Source organism: Scyliorhinus canicula, chromosome 12 (genome assembly GCF_902713615.1).
Source record: "Scyliorhinus canicula chromosome 12, sScyCan1.1, whole genome shotgun sequence".
NCBI lineage: Eukaryota > Metazoa > Chordata > Chondrichthyes > Carcharhiniformes > Scyliorhinidae > Scyliorhinus > Scyliorhinus canicula.
In genome coordinates this window covers 153,969,838-153,988,330 of record NC_052157.1, presented here as the reverse complement: position 1 = coordinate 153,988,330, position 18,493 = coordinate 153,969,838, and the positions used below count along the sequence as shown (strand labels likewise).

The 18,493-nt window shown below is 49.6% G+C and overlaps 1 protein-coding gene across 1 annotated transcript in view; it reads left to right on the top strand.

Moving 5' to 3' along the window:
- Positions 1 to 2,915: 2,915 nt before the first annotated feature.
- The window catches only part of LOC119975080 (multidrug and toxin extrusion protein 1-like), a 55,857-nt gene continuing 40,279 nt past the window's right edge, over positions 2,916 to 18,493 (top strand). The window contains exons 1-5 of the mRNA XM_038814586.1: positions 2,916 to 3,092; positions 7,451 to 7,612; positions 8,338 to 8,439; positions 9,545 to 9,613; positions 14,758 to 14,906. Of these exons, the coding sequence (XP_038670514.1) occupies positions 7,478 to 7,612; positions 8,338 to 8,439; positions 9,545 to 9,613; positions 14,758 to 14,906 (455 nt within the window). The 5' untranslated portion in view covers positions 2,916 to 3,092; positions 7,451 to 7,477. The remainder of the gene's footprint in view (positions 3,093 to 7,450; positions 7,613 to 8,337; positions 8,440 to 9,544; positions 9,614 to 14,757; positions 14,907 to 18,493) is intronic.

The following is an 18,493-nucleotide window of genomic DNA, read 5'->3' as shown; positions in this document are numbered from 1 at the left end:
GGCTCAAAATCGGAATGTGCCTTCAAGCAGAGGACTCAAGCTGAAGCAGCCTGCGAGTCAGGACAGTGTGTTCCAGGATTATTATTTTTTTGGAGAGGAGAAAACAGACTCGTCGGCACTGAGGGAACCTCAAGAACCAGCATCGGTTTGATTGGCTGGCTGGCAACCTGGGTTGGCCAGGGACAGTGTTCTACTTGACAACAGTCAGTGATTGGTCACTGCGGGATGCTCATGAGGGAGCTGGGCAGAAATGATTAAACCGTGAACAAAGAAGGAACTCTCCCCCCACCCCTCTCTCTTTCTCGCTCTGTCCTGAAGCATGGTAGCATGGTGGTTAGCATAAATGCTTCACAGCTCCAGGGTCCCAGGTTCGATTCCCGGCTGGGTCACTGTCTGTGCGGAGTCTGCACGTCCTCCCCATGTGTGCGTGGGTTTCCTCCGGGTGCTCCGGTTTCCTCCCACAGTCCAAAGATGTGCGGGTTAGGTGGATTGGCCATGCTAAATTGCCCGTAGTGTTCTAAAAAGTAAGGGGGGTTGGGTTACGGGTATAGGGTGGATACGTGGGTTTGAGTAGGGTGATCATGGCTCGGCACAACATCGAGGGCCGAAGGGCCTGTTCTGTGCTGTACTGTTCTATGTTCTATGTAAGTAAGCGACCGCTTTATTGTTCTAAAAACCACATGTGCCTGGCACATCTTTGCCACATCGTTGAAATGATCTTCATTCTATAAAGAAAGTAGACAGCCGTGCCAGAGAAAACCCTCTCGCGCTTCGAAGAAGAAGCTTCAAAGCAAAAGCTTGAACACCTGAAAGACTTTAACTGCATCGGAGGTCTTTCTCCTTTTTACTTTATCATCACTTTTCTACCCTACCCTTTCCCTCCATATTCCCTCGGTTGGTTTATAGAGTGGGGTGAGTAGGAAAGGGATGGGGTTTTGGGTAAGGGGTATCGTTAGTTCAACAATGGGCGCAATCTAATGGAAATGTTTCTGAGTGTTGTTTGGAGGGGAGGGGGGAGGGGGGCGGTTGGCTGGGAGCTTTCCCCCAGCTCTGTTGGCGAGTTCCTCACTGCTAGCTAACCACGCTTAGTCACTTTTTTGGGCCCTGATGAGGGTGGGGGGTTCTCCCCAGTCAATACCTCCTCCAGAATTATTTTCATCACTGGGGGGCTGAACCTGCTGGGAGACCAGCTCCTCAGAGATCGGCGCATCATTTTGAAATCTCTAAGTGGGTTTGAGGGTCTCCCGCACCCCCACACCCATCGGCAATGTCACCCCCCACACACACATGGGCACACACCCCTCCAAGTAAGGGCACCCCGCTATGGGGTCGCTGTGTGCCCCCCTTTTCAGGCCTTTCAATGCCCCCTTTCAGGCCACCCTCCTTCTAGCACCCCCACCATTCACCCCCCAACCTTCCAGTGGCCTCTTTATTACCTCCCCTTCACCCCCCTCCACCTCTTCATACAAACCCTTAACCTTGGCAGTGCCACCCTGGTACATGGGCACCCTGACACTGCCAAGCTGGTACCCTTTCCGTGCTCCTGCCAGCTTGGCAGCGCCACCAAGTCACGTGCTCAAGTGCCAGGGGGCAAGGCAGTGGGCCACCCTGTTCTCTCTCTGACCATGCAGGGGCCTCCAATGGCCTAGGAGACCCCCAAGGTGCCATTCTGCCTGGTCCGCATTTGCGAGGACCTGTACTTTAAAAAAAATAAATTTAAAGTACCCAATTAATTTTTTCCAATGAAGGGGCAATTTTAGCGTGGCCAATCCACCTACCCTGCACATCTTTGGGTTGTGGGGGCAAAACCCACGCAAACATGGGGGGAATGTGCAAACTCCACACGGACAGTGACCCAGGTGTGTCCTGTACGAATACCGTGCCTGCCTGGGGTCTCCTCGGGGTCACCAACAGATATCGGGAGATGATTAGATCCGACATCAGCACGGTTAAATAGGACCTCATAGCCGTGGGCAGAACCCAGATCGCGATGCCTCGCGGGATCTGGTTAGATCTCGCGAGGCACAGCGGCCATTGGGAAGCTTGGGGGACGCCGCTCCAGCATTTCCCGCAGCGCCACACACCGATTCTGGCAGGACACAACCGGTACAAACATAGGAACTTAGAAAATAGGTGCAGGAGTAGTCCATTCGGCCCTTTGAGCCTGCACCGCCATTCACAATAATAATCTTTAATGCCACAAGTAGGCTTACATTAACACTGCGGTGAAGTTACTGTGAAAAGCCCCGAGTCGACACATTCCGGCGCCTGTTCGGGTACATGGAGGGAGAATTCAGAATGTCCAAATTACCCAACAGCTCGTCTTTCGGGGCTTTTGTGGGAGGAAACCGGAGCACCCGGAGGAAACCCACGCAGACACGAGGAGAACGTGCAGACTCCGCACAGACAGTGACCCGAGCCGGGAATCGAACCCGGGACCCTGGAGCTGTGAAGCAACGGTGCTAGCCACTGTGCTACCATGCCGCCCATTCAACATGGTCTTGGCTGATCATGCAAATTCACTATCCCACTCCCGCTTTCTCTCCATACCCCTTGATTGTGCCCCTTCTTACCCTGTGTAGCTCGTCCTGCCCTCAAAATCTAGTGGCACCCGTGGTATTGGCAGCCTGCTTCATTACAACCTTACTTAAAACACTATACATATTTCTTTCATGTTATACACAACATCCCGGCATCTGAACCTGCGCAAAGTACAGCCACAATTTTGTAAACGCATCTGCTGTCTTTCCCCCGAATGTACCTGCTGCCGTGCATTTAAATAAGTTCTATCATTGTTGCAGTCTCTGGCTGCCGGGATGCAGTAAAATTATACAAAGCACCCATAGTTCATGCAGCTACGTTCATCCTGCGTCCGTTGCAAAATCAGGGATGTTCCTGCGCTCTTATGTGCTTGTAGTTGTTCTGAGATCTCAAGAGCCATCACGAGTCCCTGCAGCTGAAGCAGCCGCTGTCGTTACAGCCTTTTGAATGTTTAATCTGAAAATTTTAAGGAAAAGTGTCCTGGTCGTCACCAGGTATGAGATGCTGTCCGTATGAAGCTTTTCCTGCATTGGCCGAACACGTATTCAGCGGTTAGTAGTTCTCATATTGTACAACCTTTTTATACCTACTTTCTTCGTGGTTGCGTGCCTGAGCCCGACCCTGACGTGCTTGTGCCTGTTTAGTTCGCCACCTCATTGTATAAACCATAACCTCTCCCCAACTATCTCAAATTCCTGAAGCTACTGCTAATCTTGTAAAGTTACTTGTAAAGCAAAACACAAAAGATCCATTCTGCTTGGGACAGAGTAGGTTAACTAATCTGAATATATCTGACAATTCAAAACTTAAGGTTTGCAATTCCCAATTAAAAATACATCTTCAGCTCTTTAAAAATTTACTTTGTCAGAGTTACAAAGCCAGAGGTCAGAGTGTGGACAGGGGCAAACCCCAAATCCAGCTCCGTGCCTGCTCCAAAAACCAATTCAAATTGAATCCAATTCATGGTCCCCACAAGACAGACATACCAGATCCAGGCATTAACAAGCAAGTTTTTTATTGGGTGGCGAATGTGGACAAGGTGCGGCGGTGGTGGGAAGGAGAAGTGGTAGAGTGGGTTAGGATGGAGGAGGAATCTTGTAAGGGGTCCAGTTTGAGGGCTATAGTGACGGCAGCATTGCCAATGGCTCCGAGTAGGTATTCAGGGAGCCCAGTGGTGCAGCCCACGGTGAAGATATGGAATCAGCTGAGGAGGCATTTTAGGGTGGAAGGGATGTCGGTGCTAACGCCGCTGTGCGAGAATCATGGGTTTGAGCCGGGGGGATGGATAGTGTATACAGGAGGTGGAGGGAAGTGGGGCTGGTCAAGGTGAGGGATTAGTGTTTGGAGGAAGGGTTCGCCAGTCTGGAGGAGCTAAGGGGGAGGGTAGAGCTGCCGAGGGGTAGTGAGTTCAAGCATCTGCAGGTTAGGGACTTTGCACGAAAGGTCTGGAAGGGGTTCCCTATATTGCCAGGATACACCCTGCTGGAGCGACTGCTGCTTCCGGATGTGGAAGGGGAGGGACGAATTGGGGATATATATAAGTGGCTGGGGGAGCAGGGAGCAGCCTTTTTTACTGTGCAACAGAATGTCCACTGAAATCGCCTGGCTTCCACATTTTATCAATTGGGATGCAATGCTTCTGGGTGAGGAAAAGGGACATTGTATCTGCCCCTTCTCATTCCTCAATGACCCCGAGGTCTGTCTTTTGGTTTTAGCTTTATTTGATTTTTTTTTTTCCTTTTCTTTTTGACATGTCTTTTTAATCTAAATGGCGATTGAAGATCTAAACTTTGTGTGAACCCGGGGCGTCCCCGCGGCAGGAAACCTCACCACTCAATAAAGTTCAAATTGGTTTGAATCATTTTATCGCTAAACTTTTGTTCTAGCTGTCAAATGGCACATCAGGGACCACTCCAGTCCCCACTCGAGCTCTATCTTTTTACTTGTCATGACTGGGGGGGGGGGGGGGGGGGGGGGGCTAGAACCGTCCGGAATTTACTCTCAGTGCTCCGCTTTTAACTTGGGTGCAACTTGTCGTAGACACGTCTCTTGGCTTGTTGTCAGATCACAGGTCAGTCACTTACTTATCACACACCTATGAGCACTTTCAGACAATACCCGACAACGCCTAAGTACCCTTAACGAACTACCCACCCCACCGTTTGACTGCTGGCCAGATACTGTTCACAGATTCAGAATTCGCCAGCCTCTGAATACCGTCCAGTCCCTCGGATAAGTTTACTCACCCGGGTCTCTGACGATATCGGTCGACTGAAGAGTCTGAGTCACGGCACCAAACTATTAGCGGGAGAGGATCTAAAAGAAATCACTCAGTGCCCAGGGCGGCTGGTCCTGGCATCAAACGGTTTATTTAGTTGGCGGGGAGATGGCGTCTGTTAAAGTCCCAGACCGTCTCTCCGCCGAGCAAAGGAAAACATCCATTCTTATACATTTTTCAACACAGCTACTCAGCCCATTTTGGCTGGACCTTGTCCAATAATATTGGTTATACATTGCATACATTATATATCCAATGCTGGGCAGCACGGCCGCACAGTGGTTAGCACAATTGCATCACAGCTCCAGGGTCCCATGTTCGATTCCCCGCTGGGTCACCGTCTGTGCGGAGTCTGCAGGTTCTCTCCCGTGCCTGCGTGGGTTTCCTCCGGGTGCTCTGGTTTCCTCCCACAGTCCAAAGATGTGCAGGTTAGGTGGATTGGCCATGCTAAATTGCCCTTAGTGTCCAAAATTGCCCTTAGTGTTGGGTGGGGTTACTGTGTTATGGGGATAGGGTGGGAGTGTGGGCTTGGGTAGGGTGCTCTTTCCAAGAGCCGGTGAAGACTCGATGGGCCGAATGGCCTCCTTCTGCACTGTAAATTCTATGATCTAAAAATCGTGAAACAGGCTGCTGAGGGAGAGAGAGAGGGGGTACGGAAAGTGTCCAACATCGCCATGGTTTGCTGACAGTTGTGCTGCTGACTGGGGGGGGGGGGGGGGGACTAGCGAGGGGCGACCAGGGGGTGGGCTGTGGGGCCGGGGTGGACGGGCACGAAGCACCATTACCGCAGCCTGTCATGCAGCCATGCGGCTGACAAACGCCGCTGACTACCCCTCTGAACCTAGCCCCACTGGTTGTATGAGTGCCCCCCTCAGGCCACCCCTCCTAGGTACCCTCTGGCCCCAGCCGACCCGTCAACGGGTTGGATGTGCTCCAGCAAGACCAGTGCCATCCTGTTGGTTGTGATGTGTGTGTGTGAGCGGAGTGGAGTGCTAATATGCGGCTGAGGGTTTTACGCGTTGCTTTGACTGTCACTGTAAATGACATCTCATTACTTCAGTACGCTCAGCACATATTTGACTGGGATGCCAGCACCCAAAAAATGCAAAATGTTTTTTTTTTTGCATGTGGCTGTATGCTGCATTATTTTCACTGCTTTCACCTGGCAAGGGCTAGCAGCCTGGTCCCATAGTCATTATGGCACAGAAGGAAGCCATTCAGCCCATCCAATCCATGCTGGCTCTCTCTGGAGCAACCCAATCAGTCCCATTCTCCCCCCCCCCCGAACCTCTGAAAGTTTATTTTGCTTAAACTATTGGCCTGGAACTTCTGGTGGAAGGGGGGGGGGGGGGTGAGGGGGGTCATTGTTATTGGTTTACCACTCCCCCTGCCTCAACGCTGATCCGGAAATCTTGCCGGGTCTTCTGAGCCCGGCTTCCCCAGAAATCAGGAATGCAGCATTCCTCGGCGAACTCTATTGGATGGCAATGTCATCCGGGGAAGTGAGGCAACACTCCCCTTTCATGGCAATGCCCTTCTGTACTGTAAGCTTAAAGGCCCAGCGTGGATCTGAGTGAATGAATGAAAGTCGGTGAGTGGGTAGGGTGGGTGGGTAAGGTGGGTAGGCTGGATAAGGTGGGTAGGGTGAGTGAGGTTGGTGGGTAGGGCGGGTGATCTGGTAGATGGGTAGGGTGGAAGTTGGCAGGGGGGCTGTTGGATGAGCTGTAGTTGGGTGAGTGATGAAGTGGGGGCTGGGGTAGTCAGGTCAGGGGTAGGAAATCAGTGGGGTGGTTGGGCAGTTTACCGTGGTCATGGATGGTAGTCTGCGCTGCTTGGGAGGGTAGTTGAGGGGATCAGGGGAACTCTGGGGGCTCATGGGAGAGTTGGGTGGGCTCGTCAGGGACTCGACGGGAGGGGGGAGGAGGAGTCAGGGATCAGTGTAAGCGATGGGGGAGGGGGGGGGGGGGGGTGTCAGTTCTGCAGATACACTGATATTAGACCGGGGGGCGGATTCTCCATTCCTGCTCGGCATTCCCGACCAAGTGGGGAATGGAAAATCTTGGGGAAACCGCGCCTGGTGCCAAACCCGTTGTGATGCACTGATCCTCCGCTGGCAGTTGCAGCGCGCTACTCCCCCCCCCCCCCCCCCCCAAACACCATTGGTGCAAGGATGCAAAGCAAGCATTTAAATAAATGTTAATTTCATTAATGGGCTTGAAGCCCGAGTCTCCACCCCCCCCATGCTCCGACTCCCACCGCGGAGAGCCCACCGGGTGGGCTTTGATGCAAGTTTGGCCCAGCGGGGCCATCACACCGTGGACCCCGAGGTGAGTCCAGGGGGTCAGAGCACAACTGAGGTGTTCTCCACCCCCCCCCCCCCCCCAAACTCCATACGAAGCCAACACTCCCGCCCCCCCCACCACATAGCAAATTCTGCCCCTATGGCCACTTGAGAAGAGTTGTTCACTGACCCTTGAACAGATCTGGGGACCTATCAAAACTCTCCCAGAGGGTCCCACCCTTGTAACTCGACTAGAACCAATCTAACAGCGCTGGGGTGTGTGTGGGGCGAGGGGGGAGGTGTTGTCCAAACGGGAGGAGTAAAACAGCGGGTTTATTTTTCTTTTGCAGTGAAGGATTGGCAAAATTGAGAATTCGATGCAACTGAGCGCCGACCATGTTGCCCAGGCCCATGGAACCTGTGGTAGCCGGTTCCTGAGGGAAATAAGCAGATTGAAACCCATCAACTTCTGGCAGGAAGCAAAATGTATTTTCAGATTGGCTGTGCCAATGGTGAGTTGACACCCGCCTAATATTTGCCCAAATGAAATAAAGACAGAAAATGCTGAATAAATTCAGCAGTTCTGGGGGGGGGGGAGAGAGAAACAGAGTTGACGCTTGGAGCCCGGGTGACTGTTCATGGGGAACTCGAAACGTTGACGCTGTCTCCCTCTCCACAGATGCTGCCGACCTGCTGAGTTTCTTCAGCATCCTCTGTTCACGTTTCCTCATTTGGTTCTTCCACTGGACTCTCCAGAAAGATATGCAGTTGCATTGCCAGGGCAAGGTCTTCCTCCCCCTTCCTGCCGTGTTCTGCAGCGGCAAAGGCCGGCTCGCCAGTGGCTGACGGGTGGGATCTATCTCCCGCCGTTGTCAACTAGGCTTCCCGTCGTATGCACCCCTCGCTGCGGTGGACATTGCGGCCGGGGATGCGCCGTCGGCAGAACAGTAAGATCCTGCCACCCTGATTGGCCAGAAGGTCCCGCCCCCAATCTAGTCTTCACATCCCCCTACGATGGATGGACTTATGCAACGCGTCAAATCATGTAAGGATCAACTTTGCCACTTCACCTTCTTAATCTTGAAAACCTCAGTGATAACATTTGAGAAGGAGAAAGAGACAATTGTTTCAGTTAAGAAATATCATTGGTGGAATTTGAATATTATTAGATAAAGAAGAGTTTGATGAAAATTAAGTTGCCGGTGTATATTACTCATCGTTCATTTCCCTTTCACAGTTTTTGTCACAGCTGATGACAGGTCTCATACCCATTGTCAGCACTGCGTTCTGTGGACATTTGGGAAAAGTTGAATTGGACGCTGTTACTCTTGCCACAGTGGTGAGTTTTTGTTCAGGATGTGCACATTTATTCATCGCAATGTATCCTGTATAAAAGAATGATGGAATTTAGTGCCTTTATCAGCTGCTGAAATGCTCCTTGTTAAAAAGCCTGGCCTTTACCTGCTGCCCTCAGTGGAGGGGCAACTAGAGAGCAAGAGATGCTTCATTGACTCTAGGCTAAGGAACAGAAACGTCAGCTCGGAATTCCAGCTCATCACCATTGTCAATGAGCCATCCTGGAAGGCCGATGTGTGCGGACATTAGGTGGGAATGAGACTGGGCTCAGCCTCAATACTCTTCACGGACAGATAATCAATCCTCTGTCAAGCACGTGGCTCACACATGAGGACTGGTCACTTGTGCAAGTTATTCATGGGCTGCTGAGGCAACAACTCGTATTTATCGACATAGGAAACAAAAAGCTTTACAGAAGTCTAGCCAGTTGGAAGAAAAACCTGAACGCCTAGTCAAAGAAGAAGACATTCGGATCGGCGACCAAAATGTTGAGCAAGAAGGCAGGGTTTTAAGGAAAGTCTGGATAGGAAAAGAGAGAGGCGGCGAGGCACAGAGGCTTGGGATGGAAATTCCAAAGGTTAGGGCCCAGGCAGATGAAGCCTTGGCATTCAATGTTGGGGTCATGAATGTAGGGCATGAACCATAAGCCAGGACCTGAGTGACATAGAGTTCTCAGAGGGCTGTAGGGATGAAAATGGTAACAGAGATAGGGCAAAGGTGAGGCCACAGAGTCACTTAAGCACAGCCATAAGAATTCTAAATTTGAAGCACAGATTGGATTGCACGCCAATGTACAGGGGTCATGTGTGAAGAGGACGTGGCGTGAGCTAGGATATGGCAATAGGTGGAGGGTGGAAGTTTGACTGCCAGTCAATAAACAATTGGCACAGTTGAGTCGGGAGCAAACAAAAGTTTATTAAGAACTGGTATTTTCCAGGAAAGAGGGGTAAAGGAAGAAATGAAGAGGAAAATAAAACGCAAAGAGAATCACAATTATGTCAAAAACTTTTATTTTGTATTTGAAGTATGTTGGTGGCATTTGTGATGATATTGATAACTGGTTCCTTTTCTTTCTTTTTTTTGGACAGCTAATAAGTCTAGGAAGTGTCAGCATAGGTATGGGCTTGTCTGCAGCGTGTGACACACTCATATCTCAGGTAGGCGCAGCTAACTCCTGATTGTTATTATGCTCCTCACAGGGATCCATGAACCAAACTAACTAAAGAAACCAAATGGACCCCAGATGAAGAAATTACCAACAAAACTTCACTTTCTTTGCAAATTCTGCTTGAAGACTAATCAGAACCAATGTAAATTAAATATGAACACTGGGCATATCACAGTTGATACAAACACATCAAATTGATTATAGCTCAGTTGGTTGGACAGCTGGTTTGTGATACAGAGTAAGGCCAACAGCGCGGGTTCAATTCCCGTACTGGCTGAGGTTATTCCTGAAGACCCTCGACTTTCCCCATCGCCTGAGGTGTGGTGATCCTTGTTAGATTACCCTTGGTGGTAATGTGTTGTGTTCTTTGTCTTTTGTTCCAGAATTGTCCATTGAGTTCATGACAAAGAATCCACCAATCATTAGATTGAAACAAAACTAACTTATTGTATAACGATTAATTAAATGAAGTTCGCAAACACAACTGAGCTATAGTCAATAGTGAAGTAAGATTGAATCTGTCTAGCAGTAATCAATAATCTAAATAGTCACTAATAATAACCTTGTGCAACTCTCTCTAACCTAATCTTCTTCTGATGCTGTTCTCTTGTTTTCTTCCTCACAACACCCATAATTCCCTCAGGGTCTGACTTAAATACAGAGAGGTGGTGGTGCCCTCTAGTGTTTGAATTACACAGAGATGAAATAATTAACCCTTCACTAACCTGATTATGTACATATCATTACAATCCTCAGGTTAAATCACCACCAGTCAGCTCTCCCCTTCAAAGGGGAAAGCAGCCTATCGTCGTCTGGGACTATGGCGACTTTGCTTTGCAACAAAGACCATCTCATGGAGTTAGTGGGCAGCCCGCTCGACTGGTTTAGACCCAGTTTCAGCAACATTTGAAGCAAAATTTCATGCCCTTTCCTTCAAAGACGAAGCCAATTTTCCGCAGATGCAGGATGAATAGGATTCCAGTTGTCCAATCTTGCCCATATGGTGCACATCTTTCTGGAATCTTGTCAACCCATTGGTTGGGGTAGCATGGATCTATCAGAGCTGCCTGCGAATGGATAGGCTGAGTTTTTAAAATTAATTCATGGGCATCACCAACATTTATTGCCCATCCCTAATTGCCCTTGAGGGGGCAGTTAAATGTCAACCAGATTGCTGTGAATCTGGAGTCACATGTAGGCCAGACCGGGTAAGGACGGCAGATTTCCTTCCCTACGGGACATTAGTGAGCTAGATGGTTTTTTTTCGACAATTGGCAATGGTTTCCTGGTCATCATTAGACTTTGCATCCCAGATTTGTATTTAATTAAAATTTCGCCAGCGGTGGGATTTGAACCTGGGTCCCCAGAGCATTACTCTGGGTCTCTGGTTTACTAGTCCCCCCCCCTACTCTGCTGACGATTAATTCTCCACGAAAAAGTCGATGAACGGTTGCCACCTCCGGGCGAACCCTAACAGTGACCCTCTCAGGACAAACCTGATTTTCTCCAAACAGAGAAAGCTAGCTATGTCCGATAGCCAGGTCTCCGACTACGGGGCTTTAGGTCCCTCCATGCTAGTAAAAGCAAATCCTTGTTTTTAATACCTTGGATTGACATTAGCAAACCCCTGCCAAACTCCCCTCAGTTTTGGACATGCCCAGAACATGTGGACATGGATCGCCGGTCCTCCCGCACATTTTGCGCACCTGTCTTCCACCCCAAAGAATCGGCTCATCCGGGCCACTGTCCTGTGAGCCTGGTGAACAACCTTAAATTGTATCAGGCTGAGCCTGGCACAAGTTGCGGTCGCGTTGACTCTACTCAACGTGTCCGCCCAAAGGCCCTCCCCTATCTCTCCCCCCAGCTCCTCCTCCCACTTTTGCTTCAGCTCCTTGGTCTGCGTCTCCTCTGATCCCATCAGTTCCTTGTAAATGCCAGAAACGCACCCCTCTCCTATTCATCCTTTGGAAACTACCCTGTCCTGAATCCCCCTTAGCGGCAAGAGTGAGAAGGTTGATACCTGTCTACGCAGAAAGTCCCGCACCTGCAGATATCGAAACCCGTTCCCCCCACCAATGCAAACTTCTCTTTCAGCGCCCTCATACTCGGAAAGCTCCCCTCTATAAACAAGTCCCCCCATCCTCTCAATCCCCGCTCTCCGCCATATTCGGGACCCACCGTCCATCCTCCCCGGGGCAAACTGGTGATTATCGCAGATTGGGGACCAGAACGATGCTCCCACTGCTCCCACATATCACCTCTATTGCCCCCAGACTCTCAAGGCAGCCACCGCCATGGGGCTGTTGGAGTACCGTGCCGGCGGGAACAGCAGAGGCGCAGTTACCAACACCCCCAAACTTGTGCCCTTGCAAGAAGCCGCCTCCATACGCACCCATGTCGGCCCTGCCCCCCCATCACCAGCCGCCACTTCCTAATCATGGCTATGTTAGCCGCCCAGTAATAATTGCTAAAGTTTGGCAGCGCCAGCCCGCCCTCTCCCTGACTCCACTCAAGCATTACCCTCCTCACTGACGGGGACTTGCCCCCCCCCCCCCCCACACACACACACACTAAGCCCGCAATAACTTTATTGACCTGCTTAAAAAGGGACCGCGGAATGAAGATGGGGAGACATTGAAATGCAAACAGGAATCTCGGGAGGACCGTCATTTTCACTGTTTGGACTCTCCCAGCTAGAGACAACGGGAGCGCATCCCATCTCCGGAAATCATCTTTCATCTGCTCCACCAACCGGGCCAAGTTCGATTTATGCAGCCGGTCCCAATCCTGCGCCACTTGAATACCTAGGTACCTGAAACTGTCCCCTATCAATCTAAACGGCAGTTTCCCCAGTCGCCTCTCCTGACCCCTCGCCTGGACCGCAAACATCTCGTTCTATTAAGCTTATATCCCGAAATCCGGCCGAATTCCCCTAAAATTCCCATGATTTCTTCCATCCCCTCAATTGGATCTGAAACATACAGAAGCAGGTCATCCGCAAACATCGAGACTCTGTGCTCCACCACCCCCGGACCAGCCCCTTCCAGCCTCTTGAGGCCCTCAGAGCAATTGCCAGTGGCTCTATAGCTAGTGCAAACAGCAGTGGGGAGAGGGGGCATCCCTGTCTCGTCCCCCGGTGCAGTCTAAAGTAGTCCAAAGTCGTCCTGTTTGTCCGTACACTTGCCACAGGAGCCTGATACAGCAACCTGACCCAGTCAATAAAGTCCCTCCCAAATCCGAACCACTCCAGAACCTCCCATAAATAATCCCACTCAACCCGGTCAAAAGCTTTTTCCGCATCCATCGCGACCACTACTTCCACCTCCCTACTCTCCGGGGGCATCATGATCACGTTTAACAGCCTTCTTACATTGGCCACCAGCTGCCTGCCCTTAACGAACGTCGTCTGATGCTCCACAATGACGTTCGGTACACAATCCTCAATCCTGGAGGACAGAATTTTGGCCAACAGTTTGGCATCTACGTTCAATAGGGATATCGGCCTGTAAGACCCACATCATCAGGGATATCGGCCTGTCTAAATGCGCTTTCAATCGCTCTCCACTTCCCTTTCTTCATTCATCGGTCTGTCACAAGATCTCCAAATTTTAACTTCCTGTTACATATCCTTCCAAGTCAAGGATCACCAGATCAGAGGAACCAGTATTTTTAGATATCCAAAATTATAACTGATCCCTTTAAAAGCCTGATACAAACTCTTGAACGTCCTTTTCAAACGATTTTTAAATAAACGTGAGAGATTCTCCAAGCATTTTAGAGCAATTGCAACTTTTTCTTAATGTTGCATCTTCTGGGTCAAAGCATATCACACTTCAATAGGTTTCCATTGGGTACCTCCCCCATTGGCACCAGATCACATGGGCATGTCTCTAAGTTAAGTTGTTTATCCAGAGTCATCCATATTATGTTGAGTTAAACGTACTTTTCAATAAATAAGCATCTCATAGAATTCAGCGTTTGCGACCCTGCAAATTGGGCAGCGGCGTGCTCTCAATGAAGCAAAAATTACATCAGAGCAGAATAAATCTATCAATTCGGGCCTTGGGAAACACAACCCTCTGTGTCAATTTGAGCCACACGAACTAGGAGATTAGCTGATACAATTCCTGCTAGTCCTGAATCTCAGCCACGGTAATTTGCCTTCGAGTTGAGGGTAGGAAAATTATCCAGCGATTCTGAACAAACAAGTTCAGAAGAACAAAGAACAAAGAAAATTACAGCACAGGAACAGGCCCTTCGGCCCTCCCAGCCTGCGCCGATGCAGATCCTTTACCTAAACCTGTTGCCTATTTTCCAAGGTCTACTTCTCTCTGTTCCCCACCCGTTCATATATCTGTCCAGATGCATCTTAAATGATGCTATCGTGCCCACCTCTACCACCTCGTCTGGCAAAGCATTCCAGGCACCCACCACCCTCTGCGTAAAAAACTTTCCACGCACATCTCCCTTAAACTTTCCCCCTCTCACCTTGAAATCGTGACCCCTTGTAATTGACACCCCCACTCTTGGCAAAAGCTTGTTGCTATCCACCCTGTCCATACCTCTCATAATTTTGTAGACCTCAATCAGGTCCCCCCTCAACCTCCGTCTTTCCAACGAAAACAATCCTAATCTACTCAACCTTTCTTCATAGCTAGCACCCTCCATACCAGGCAACATCCTGGTGAACCTCCTCTGCACCCTCTCCAAAGCATCCACATCCTTCTGGTAATGTGGCGACCAGAACTGCACGCAGTATTCCAAATGTGACCTAACCAAAGTCCTATACAACTGTAACATGACCTGCCGACTCTTGGAGAAGGTTGGAGAAGAAATTCATCTGGGCTGGTGACTAAAACTGGAGGTTGCTACACAAAGTGAACTGCACCCTGCACTGAGTGCCTGAGTCACAATCTGTAACTCTATTCCCATTCGAAACAGCACATTTGGTACAGAGCGGGTCTCAACCTCACAACATTCAAAACCGCTTTACCAACAATGGAACACTTTTGAAATGTCATCGCTGCTGTAATTGTAGGAAACTCAGCCGCCAATTAACACAAAAATGGTGCCCACCAGAATGTGACGTAACGTTGACCCAATTCACTTTGGATTTTTGTTCTGATCTTTCAGACATTTGGCAGCAAGAACATGAAGCGAATCGGAGTGATTCTCCAAAGAGGGATCCTCATTCTCATGATAGCCTGCTTTCCCTGCTGGGCCATCTTCATCAACATCGAGCACATTTTACTGGCTTTCAAACTGTCTCCCGAGGTGGTGAAGTGAGTGCTTTATTGTCATTTTATTACAAAAGAGAATGAAATTATAGGATTAGAAGGCCGTCCATGGCCCAGTGACAGGGTGCGTTAGTGAACACAGAAGTGTTGGATCAAGGGATGTTAGGATGGAGGTTCCAAATTGCCTATTTAGAGATAATTAGGGGCTAATCTCAGCTGGACCAGTGTTAAGCAGAGACCAGATGGTCTCAATAGAGGGGCAATGATTGAGTATTGGTAATATCACTGGAGGTTGAATCCGGACTCCCAGGCCAATGCTCCAGGGACATGGGTTCAAATCCTCAAAATTCTGCCCATTAATAGCTTCCTAGTTCACTGATGTCCTTTAGATGGAAATCTGCCACATTTGCCTGGTCAGGCCCACTTGTGAATCCAGATGCACAGCAACATGGCTCACTCTGAAACATGCTCTGGGATGGCAAAGAAAGCCACTCAGTTGCATCAAACAGCTACAGAAGAGTCAGAAAGAAATTAAACCTGTCAGAACACCTGACATTGACCGAGGATCGGGAATGAAAAAAAATGGCACAACCAACGTTGTCGACCCTGCAATGTCCTTCTTATTAACATCTGGGGGCTTGTGCTAAAATTTGGATAGCTGTCCCTCAGACTAGTCAAATATCAGCCTGATATAGTCATGCTCACAGAGTCATACTTAAAAATGCCCCAGACGCCACCACCATGCCTGTGTATGTCCAGTCCCACCGGCAGGTCATGTCCATTAGCGGTATGGGCTCAGCGGCATACAGCCAAGAGGGGGTTGCTCTGCGAGTCCTCACCATTGACCTCATGAACCTCCCATTGTGTTGTGTGGCATTATCACTGTGCTCAATTGGGAAGTGTTTTCAAAATTGGCCATTCATGAGGTGCTGTGGGACATGAGCAGCAACAGAACTGTATTCAACCACAATCTGTAACCTCATGGTCCAGCTCCCCCCCCCCCCCCCCCCCCACTCTACCATTACCACCGAGCCAGGGGATTAACCCTGTTTCAATAAAGAGTGTAGGAAAGCATGCATGGCAGGATCAGCACCAGGCAAACCTGAAAATGAGGTTTCAACCCGGTGATGCTGCACCACAGGACTACTTGCATGCCAAACAGCTTAAGAAGCATGCAATGGACAGAAATATGCAATCCCATCAATGGATGAGATCGAAGAAGAAAGAACAAAGGACAATACAGCACAGGAACAGGCCCTTTGGCCCTCAAAGCCTGTACTGGTCATGATATCAACCTTGGCCAAAACCCTCAGCACTTCCTAGTGCTGTACTATTCTGTACCCATCCTATCCATGTGTTTGTCGAGATGGATAGGTGACACAGTGGTTAGCACTACTGCCTTACAGCTCCAGGGTCCCAGGTTCAATTCTGGCCTTGGGTGACTGTCTGTGTGGAGTCTGCACTTTCTCCCCGTTTCTGCGTGGGTTTCCTCCGGGTGCTCCGGTTTCCTCCCACAGTCCAAAGATGTGCAAGTTAGGTAGATTGGCCATGCTAAATTGCCCCTTAGAGTCCAAAAGGTTGGATGGCGTTACTGGGTTCTGGGGAAGGGCTGGTGCAGACCTGATGGGCTGAATGACCTCCTTTTGCACTGTAAATTCTATGATTCTCATTTCATTGATGGGATTGCTGGATCAGCTTGGCAGTTCTGCCACATCAAGTCATTAATGGTGGTGAACAGTTAAACAACTCACGGGAGGAGGAGGCTCCCGCTATCAAGCAGCACTTGCTTAGAATAACGTCCTCACTCACGCTCAGTGTGGCTTCTGCCAGGGCACTCAGTTCCTGATCGCAATACAGCCTTGTTTCAAACATGGCAGAAGAGCTGAACTCAAGAAATCAGATGAGGGTGATTGCAATGCACCTTAATACAGCATTTCACTGAGTGTGGCATCAAGGAGCCCGAGCAAAACTGGAGTCAATGGGAAACTGCACCACTGGCTGGAGTCAAACTTAACACAAAAGCAGATAGTTGTGTTGGTTGGAAGGCAACTATCTCATTCGCGGGACACCATTGCAGGAGTTCCTCAGGATAGTGTCCCAGCAGAGGTAAGGTGGGTCTCTGGAGCGAAGCACTGAGCAGGGTGAACTCCACCTCCTCCTGCGCAAGGCTCAGCCTAATGCAGCTCAAAGTGGTGCACAGAGCGCACCTGACCAGAACCCGAATGAGCAGGTTCTTCCCGGAGATGGAGGACAAATGTGAACGGTGCCAGAGGGGCCCGGCCACAAGGCCAATACCACCAGGCCGTCCTATTGTTTCAGGCAATGGGACCCTGTGTGAGAACCTCTCTGGCCACATCGAGGGCATCTTGAAACCCATCATACAAGGTACACCCAGCTTCTGTCGCGACACGATGGACTTCCGACAGAAACTCAGCACCCATGGACCAGTTGAACCAGGAACATTCTTCGTCACAATGGATGTCTCGGCACTCTACACCAGCATCCCCCATGACGACGGCATTGCTGCAACAGCCTCAGTCCTCAACACCGACAACTGTAGCCACCTGGGGTGGTCACATCCCGAATCCAAAATGGATACTCGCAAAGAATGCAGGGAAAAAACAGACAACACTAGAGAAAACAAGCAGGTGCAAGGTTTCCTGTGTATTAAGATTTGCAAAACCCAGATAGAACTGAAACCAGTAGTCATTAGCGTATTAATGAGCTATCTCCAGGGACAAAAAGAAACATTGAAACAATCGAGACCAAGACAGACTCCCCGGCGCCAGTGGGAGCTAAAACAAAGGCAGGCCAATGGTCAGGGAACAACTCCGGTATTGGAGAAAATCAATACGAATGATTGGGACATGGTCCAATTAATTGGGACCAAGTCCGGGGTCCGCCCAGAAGGGCGCGATACCCCTGGGGACTATAAAGCAGAGTCCCCAAGGTCAGTTCGCTCTCTTGGAAGCTCTTGGACGAACTCTCACCTTGGCATTTGGCTCTCAGTGACGAGAGGTCCACCAAGCACCAGCCGAGTAAGTCTCAGGTCCACGCACGCTACGAAATAGGCGCTCCTGGCTACTATTCTATACCAGTTCAAAGCCAGCAGTATCAGAACCGGACAACGGCCATTGTTCCTCTGACTGAGTGGGCCACTCGAAGCTAAGTATAGGCTTTTAGTAGTAGTTGTAGTTTAGCGAATAGAGTTTATGCATGAGTAATAATTGACTGTGTGTGTAAATAAATCTGTATTGATTTCAAACTTACTAACTGGTGTATCGAGTCATTGATCAGTATTCGGCTTTAAACCCTGTGGTGGTATCATAAAGATACCTGGCGACTCTTGAGCAAAGGTAATTAAAACAGAGCAAATTAAGGGAAAGCATAATGAACAACACAACTGACAATCTCCAGACGCAATTCTGCAACTCATCCGCTTCATTCTAGATCACAACGTCTTCACCTTCGACAACAAATTCTTCATCCAGACGCACGGAACAGCCATGGGGACCAAATTCGCACCTCAATATGCCAACATTTTCATGCACAAGTTTGAACAAGACCTCCTCACCGCATAGGACCTTCAACCGACGTTATACACCAGATACATCAATGACATTTTTTTCCTT